Source organism: Panthera uncia (genome assembly GCF_023721935.1).
Source record: "Panthera uncia isolate 11264 chromosome A1 unlocalized genomic scaffold, Puncia_PCG_1.0 HiC_scaffold_17, whole genome shotgun sequence".
NCBI classification, from domain to species: domain Eukaryota; kingdom Metazoa; phylum Chordata; class Mammalia; order Carnivora; family Felidae; genus Panthera; species Panthera uncia.
In genome coordinates, this window is record NW_026057577.1 from 110,278,691 (window position 1) to 110,286,333 (window position 7,643).

At 42.4% G+C, this 7,643-nt stretch overlaps 1 protein-coding gene across 1 annotated transcript in view; it reads left to right on the forward strand.

Moving 5' to 3' along the window:
- The window catches only part of DCTN4 (dynactin subunit 4), a 32,291-nt gene extending 25,169 nt beyond the window's left edge, over positions 1 to 7,122 (forward strand). The window contains exons 12-13 of the mRNA XM_049647995.1: positions 2,143 to 2,240; positions 4,515 to 7,122. Of these exons, the coding sequence (XP_049503952.1) occupies positions 2,143 to 2,240; positions 4,515 to 4,728 (312 nt within the window). The 3' untranslated portion in view covers positions 4,729 to 7,122. The remainder of the gene's footprint in view (positions 1 to 2,142; positions 2,241 to 4,514) is intronic.
- The last annotated feature ends 521 nt before the right edge of the window (positions 7,123 to 7,643 follow it).

The following is a 7,643-nucleotide window of genomic DNA, read 5'->3' on the forward strand; positions in this document are numbered from 1 at the left end:
CCAGGCTCCGGGCCATCAGCCCAGAGCCTGACGCGGGGCTCGAACTCACGGACCGCGAGATCGTGACCTGGCTGAAGTCGGACGCTTAACCGACTGCGCCACCCAGGCGCCCCGGTCTCTTCCGTTCTTACGTGCACTGTGACAGTAACTTCCTGGCTGCCTTGTTTTGAGTCCACCCCCACTTCCATTCCAGCCCATCTTCTGTCTTACCACCGAAGTGGTCTTTCTAAAATCTAACTTTGATCATGACATGCTGATCATTGGCATCCCTCTGACTTGGGGAAGAAACCCAGATTCCTCAGCATAGCAGAAGAGCTTAATGGCCTTCCCTCTATCTTTTCTTCCAGGATGACCTTCTGTTTTTTTTTAAAAAAAAACTTTATGGTTTTTTGTTGTTGTTGTTGTTTTGTTTTTTAATTTTTGAGAGAGACAGAGCTTGGGTGGGGGAGGGGCAGAGAGAGAGGGATACACAGAATCCGAAGTAGGCTCCAGGCTCTGAGCTGTCAGCACAGAGCCCGACATAGGGCTCGAACTCACGAGCTGTGAGATCATGACCTGAGCTGAAGTCGGACACTTAACTGACTGAGCCACCCAGGCACCCCTTTAATTTAAAAAAAAATTTTTTTTTAATGCTTTATTTTATTTTTGAGAGAGAGAGAGATTGAGAGCAGGGGAGGAGCAGACAGAATCTGAAACAGGCTTCAGGCTTCAAGCCGTCAGCACAGAGCCTGATGCAGGGCTTGAACCCACAAACCATGAGATCATGACCTGAGCCGAAGTCAGATGCTTAACCGACTGAGCCACCCAGGCACCCCTCCATTAAATTTTTTCTTTTAATATTTATTTATTTTTGAGAGAGAGAGCATGCGAGCAAGGAGAGGCAGAGAGAGAGGGAAACACAGAATCCTAAGCAGGCTCCTGGCTCGAACCCATGAGTCACGAGGTCATGACCTGAGCCGAAGTCGGAAGCTTAACCAACAGCCATCCAGGTGCACCTTTCATTCTGCTTTTTAATGATTTCACTTACTAGCATCATTTTCAAAGAGAGATGACACTCATCTGTCCTTACTCTTTTTAAAAGTTTGTGGTTTTTAAAAATGTGTTTATTTAATTTTAAGTAAGTTAACATACAGTGTAATATTGGTTTCAGGGGTGAAACCCAATGATTCATCACTTACATATAACACCCAGTGCTCATCCCAACAAATGCCCTCCTATCATCCATTTATTTATTTATTTAAAAAAATTTTTTTTTAACGTTTATTTATTTTTGAGACAGAGAAAGACAGAGCATGAATGGGGGAGGGTCAGAGAGAGAGGGAGACACAGAATCCGAAACAGGCTCCAGGCTCTGAGCGGTCAGCACAGAGCCCGACGCGGGGCTTGAACTCACGGACTGCGAGATCATGACCTGAGCTGAAGTTGGACGCTTAACCGACTGAGCCACCCAGGCGCCCCGCTCCTATCATCCATTTAGCCCATCCCCCTTTCTACCTCCCCTCCAGCAACCTTCAGTTTTTTCTCTGTATTTAGGAGTCTCTGATGGTTTGCCTCCTTCTCTGTTTTTACCTTATTTTTCCTTCCCTTCCCCTATGTTAATCTGTTGTGTTTCTTAAATTCCACATATGAGTGAAATCATATGATATTTGTCTTTCTCTGACTGATTTATTTCACTTAGCAGAACACACTCTAGTTCCATCCACATGGTTGCAACTTGCTTTTTTAGTAATACTAATAACCTGTGAGACAGAAAGAAGTGCCTGATATGTACACCCAGCTTGTAGATTTGCTCTCTTTCTCTTCATACCTCCCCAGGCTCATTTGTATCCATAATTACAAATATGGTTGACGTTGTTACCTGCTAACCTCTGACATAGCAAAGTTGAGGCCTCCTTACAACATAAGGCTGAGTCTGAAGAATGCTTAACAGTTCTTTATTTTGTACTTTTGCTGGAAATGTCTGTGTTCCTAAACAGTATGTTTTCAAACACTGTATAAATAGTGAAGTAATATTGTGTATTTCTTGAAACTTGAATCTTCTGTGTGTTTAGGTCAGTGTCACACTGTGCTGTATTTTGTCGAATGAATGTCCTGCAACTCACTGGCCCATTCGGAGGCAAACTTCTCTGTTTCACTCTGCAGGTTGTGGTGCCTCCCAAAGAGCTCATCTTGGCCGGCAAGGATGCAGCAGCCGAGTACGACGAGTTGGCAGAACCGCAGGACTTCCAGGACGATCCTGAGTGAGTGAGCGCTCAGTGACCGCCCCCCGCCCCCCGACCCCACACACACACCATAGCTGGCTCATATGGGAGCCCCACGTGCAGATCCCAGTTTTCTCATCCTGGTTTTTTGAGATACTTTTTTCCTATGATAAAAATAATTACTATAGCAATTTGCTGAATACATCTACAATGATGAAGAAGAAAATAAAATAAAATCCCACTACCAGAGAAAAGCACCATTAACGTTTTGGTCTTTGGCCTTCCATGTATTTCTTCCATCATTGGGATCATTCTGTAAGCCGTTTTTTAACCTTTTTTTCCTTTTAAATATATTTGTCCCTCTTAATAAAAAATATCAAGTACATGATTTTTAATAGTGTGGACAGGATCCAGTGTTCTCTCCCTATAGTTTTATCATTAGATTTGTCCATGTACCACTCATCCCCTGCCCTTTGACTAAAAGATTTTACTCTCTCATACCTAATAACTGAGAAGTAACAACCAAACCTTTCCCTGGGTGAGGGTACATCAGTACACCAGTCTAAAACTGCAGCTGGAAACTGCTCCTTCCTGAGGGAAGCATTGCTGGAATGATGCCGACAGGAACCACGCACAAATAGGAAGCTCATAGGCAGGAGCAAGCCCCTGCCCCTTCAGATTTCCAGTCTCCTTTAGACCCCTCCTAAGCTACCTGTCGGGAGCCAGCCTACAAAGCAGAAACATGGACAGCAGAATCCTGTGTCACAAAGCAAGATGTAGAAGGTGGGCTTGGAGCTGAAAGAATAGCTTCACATACAGGCACAAGGAACACATAAGCTTTTTAAACAGAATGATCCAAAGCTTCCTCAGTAAGACGCTAGAAAGAAGAAATAACATGGGATGGGGTTGGCGGGGCGGTGTGGATAAAGGGCAAAGATGAGATTAGTACAATGATTAGCAAACTTGAGTGAACTTCAGAAAGCATCAGGGCAGGTGTTGTGTTTTGTTTTGTTTTGTTTTGTTTTGTTTTGTTTTGTTTTGTTTTTAGTCTGTAGAGTCCCAGGCCCCAACCCAGATACTCTCTTTAGCAGGTCTAGCGGGGCACCAGAAATCTGAATTTTTTTTTAAAAGCTTCCTAGATATTAGTGGTTACCTGAGAAGTCAGGCTAGAAAGACACTAATTTTTTCCGAGTTTTTTTTTTAATGAATCTGATACAAATCAAGGGTTCAGTTATTTACTGTAGTACAAAATGCATTGAGTTAGTCCAATACAGAATTCATTCTCTGTAATCCTTGCTTTATGTGGGTCCTTAAATGACATTAATTAGGTAATAGAAATTTGTTAAACCAAGGTTGGTTTCTGAAAAGATCATCTGCGATAACAAATTTCTAGTCAGGTTACATGACAGAATGAACTATATTTCACATTGTACTTTTAGGACTTTCAGCTATTTGGACATTAATACTATATAATAGTGTATAAGTAGGTAACTGTTTAAATCCAGTAAGTTTTCTTAGAGTGAGTATCATTTGATAGTAGATCAAATTCTGTCTCATTGCCCTTTAGCTTTTTGTTTGAAACTAAGTTACTGAGGCACAAAGTTCAAGTGCATGTCACAGAAGATGAAAGTTGAAACTTCAACTAAAGAGATCATTTTTCTGTTCTAAAAATTTCTAACTTACAGAGCTTATTTACAAAAACACATTAATCTGTGGTGTTCCAGAAATTCCGTCACAGCTCTGAGTTAATATCAGTCTGTATCCTATAGAAATATTACCACATGCACACTAAGATAAATGTAAAGGGGTAGTTGTAGCACCATTGTCTATAACAGAGGAAAACTGGCAATAACGTCAGTATATACCAACTATAGTAACTCTATGAGAAAATACTATGCAGTCGTTAAGTAGAATGGAGAAGATCTCTATATACCAGTATGGAAAGGTGTTTGTGATAAACTGAGAGGAAAAAACCAAGTTAACAGAATAGTGTGCCCCTTTTGTGTTGGTTTGAAAAGCAGGAAAGTATGAGTTTATAGAAAAATATCTGGTAGGTTAAGAACCAAAGTGTTTGTAGTTTTTCCTTGTGTGCTGAGGGGGAAAATGAGGGAGAACTTACATTTTCCCATTTAAATTTTCCACAACTGTATTTTACTTTTATAATATTAAAAAGATAGATTGACATTTTGCTGAAAGAATGCTTCATCTCTGATAAACGGAATGGTGGTCATAACTTGTCATCAGATAAAATGTAAGTCTTAGTGGCTTGGCTGACTTGTGACCTGCCTAATACTGTGCTTCTTTTTTTCATAGCATTATAGCCTTCAGAAAGGCCAACAAAGTGGGTATCTTCATCAAAGTGACCCCACAACGTGAGGAGGGTGAAGTGACCGTGTGCTTTAAGATGAAGCATGATTTTAAAAACCTGGCAGCCCCCATCCGCCCCATTGAAGAAAGTGACCAGGGCACAGAAGTCATCTGGCTCACCCAGCATGTGGAACTCAGCTTGGGCCCACTTCTCCCTTAAAAGGTGCCACCAGTGGGGCGGATCCCAAAGGACAGTACCACCACGAGCCCACGTTAAAATGTGGAAGCCGCTGCTTTGTTAAGCCTTGTTTGTAACGATGTACCCAGGCACTACTGAATCCTATTCCTAGGAAGGTGGGGGCACAGGCAAGGCGTTGGGAACACGGGGTAACTCCTGTTCTCTTGCTCTCACTTCTGCTAATACCAGTGAATTACTGTCTCCCTTACTGAACCCCGCACGTCGAATAACGGCAGCATAGTTCCCTCCCAAAAAAAGGGGGTGGTGGCTCTTCTTTGGCGTGGCATTGGATTTACCACCTGAGAAATTCTGACCATACTGTCTCCCAGTCTGATCTCACAAGGGATCACGGTCTCACAGATGAAACCTAAAATGATAACTGAAAGGTGGACCTGCTGTTAATGATCCAGCACTGGTCTGCTCTCTGCATTCCATTTAGCTATAATCTAGCACTCTAAACATACCCCTTCACTGGTTGCCATGGCTCCCATCTTGCTTAGGTTTCCACTGGACAGAAAAGTAGAAATTGTCACATCGTCTTCAGTTTTGCGGTGTTTGAAAAAACCCGTGAGATTCTCAAGGCGCTCCCATTTGCCTTTTTCTAAGTGAATACAGGATACTTACTTATCAGTTCCTCTTAAAATTTCTTTGTTGTTAGAACATGGAGCTCTCTTTTGAGAAGAATTGAAGAAGCAAGCAATCACATGTCATGTCAAGGGGGTGGCGAATCCCATTCATTTTAAATGTTGCCACAATATCCAGGGGTTACCGCTGTCACTGGGAGGCAGCCCTTCTGTGTCTCACTCCCTTCCCCTCCTCTCTGCCCTGCCTCTTTAACTCAATAAGTTGTTCTGGACATTTGGCACCTGGAAAGAGCCCAAAGAAAACTTGGTGGACAAGTTCACTTCTGGAATGCAGATTTTTAGCATGATCCAAAACTAATGTTCTTTCCACTGATTTGAAGGGTTACATAACGATTAAAATCTCTTGAATCCCAAACTAGATATTAAGATAAGGAACCTTTCCTCTTCCTGAGTTTAAGACTTTTATCATATGGTGTGTCAAATAAGACCATTTTGATTGTAAACCATAAAACAGTTCAGCATACTTGCCTAAGAGCACATGTGCTGTTTTCTCTTGGTATCCTGGAGTTGGGTTGCTGACCTTAACTTCTGTGTTTTCTAAAGTGAGATTTGACCAAGTAGACCAGCTGCACCACATTGTCTGTAAATGTATTGTTAGCAAGTGGCCAACACATTTTTGGGGAGAAGAGAAATTTCCTGTTTGTCCTCGTTTTGTTTTTAAGTTCAAGCCTTTAGTTAAAAAACAATTAAGATATGTAGTAGTCTAGAACATAGACAGGACATAGTAACTTATTAGCTCCCTCTGGAAGATAAAAATACTTAGGAAGCCTTTGAAAGACACTAAATTGTACTCTAAAGCTTAAGCCGACTTTATGAAACAATATTCCACAGAGTAATATATATGCTGCAGTATGAGAAAAAAATACACATATCTCTAACATTATGAGAGTAATTAGTAAGGTTTAGCCTCTTAGGAGTTGGGGCAGGGGGTTGTATAATGACAATTTGCAGACTGTAGATACAGTTTAATTTTTTGTGACCCCACAGTGTTAAGTCAGTTTTTATTTCACTACCTGCTAGAGCCTGCTCTGACGCCACTGCTCCATATTTGCTGGTGGAGAAGCTGGACGTCAGAGCGGAGAATGGCTTCCTGTGTTTACACATCTGCAGACTGTACAACAGTTGTATATTGTGCGTTTACGGCATGTAGCTAGTGTTCGTTCCCAAAAGTGATAATGTTGAAGCCATGGGTCTCATCACCCCCAGGTGACACAGAAACACAAAAATACTTTTGATCACAGATTTTTTTTTTTGCCTTTAGAAGTCAAATTAACGTGAAGAATAACAGAGTCATTGTATAAATGTTTCCTCAAGATAATTTTCAGTGCAAGCCAGTATTCTGTGTATTAGTAGAAACGGCTCAACACCTGCAGCTGGTGAATTCAGAATTTTGTTACTTGTTTATATTAGATCAGGTGCAAGACTGCCAGTGCACAGGCAGCGTGCATCTCTGCAGGCGAATAAGATGGCATTAGCACCAGAAACTACAGTTTTGGAAACTTAAGGTTAGGTTACTTTGGATTTGTGGTTTGATTAGCCCACCAAAGGTTTCTTTTGTTCACAGTGCTTATAGGTGTAACGAGCTAAGTAAATGTCATGCATATTTGTGAAGAAACATCCTTTTTGGTCCCTTTTGGGAATGAGAGGCACTCCTTGATCCTTATGAATCACAGGTTCCTGTTTTGCCTTATAGCTTAACTTAATGTAGTGAAATAAAGCAGACAAAGCTTGAGCGTGTCTTTTGTTTGCTTTCCTGAGGGCTGATTGGAATAGCATGGCTCGGAGTCCAAAGACTGGCTTGAAGAGAGTTAGTCTGAGAGGTGGTGGGGCCTGCTCCCTCTTCCATTTCTTTCAATGAACGAAGCTAAAACCTCGTGTCAAGTCAGTTCCCTGTAACATACAGGTAGATGTTGCCTGAGCTCCTTATCGACGTCTTCTCAGAACCATGATATAAATGTTATGTTCAGCTTTTATCCTGCGTCGTTGCTCCCAAAGCTTACTTGCAGCTGCCCAGAATGGCCCACCCCCAACAAGTGGCCGCCACTCCACCTTCACCTGGACTTCTGTGACCCTGCCTTCCCCCCGCCCCAGGACTGTGGGTGACCCATTCGCGCCCCTGTCTAAAGCTGGCCCCACCACCTGGCACAGTCAGTCTCGTCCTCTCACCTGTCCCCAGACGCCCCTTCAGCAGTGCCCCCTCCGCTCTCCTGCATCGTTGCCATGTACGTGCTAGGATCTCTCTTATCTTAGGAG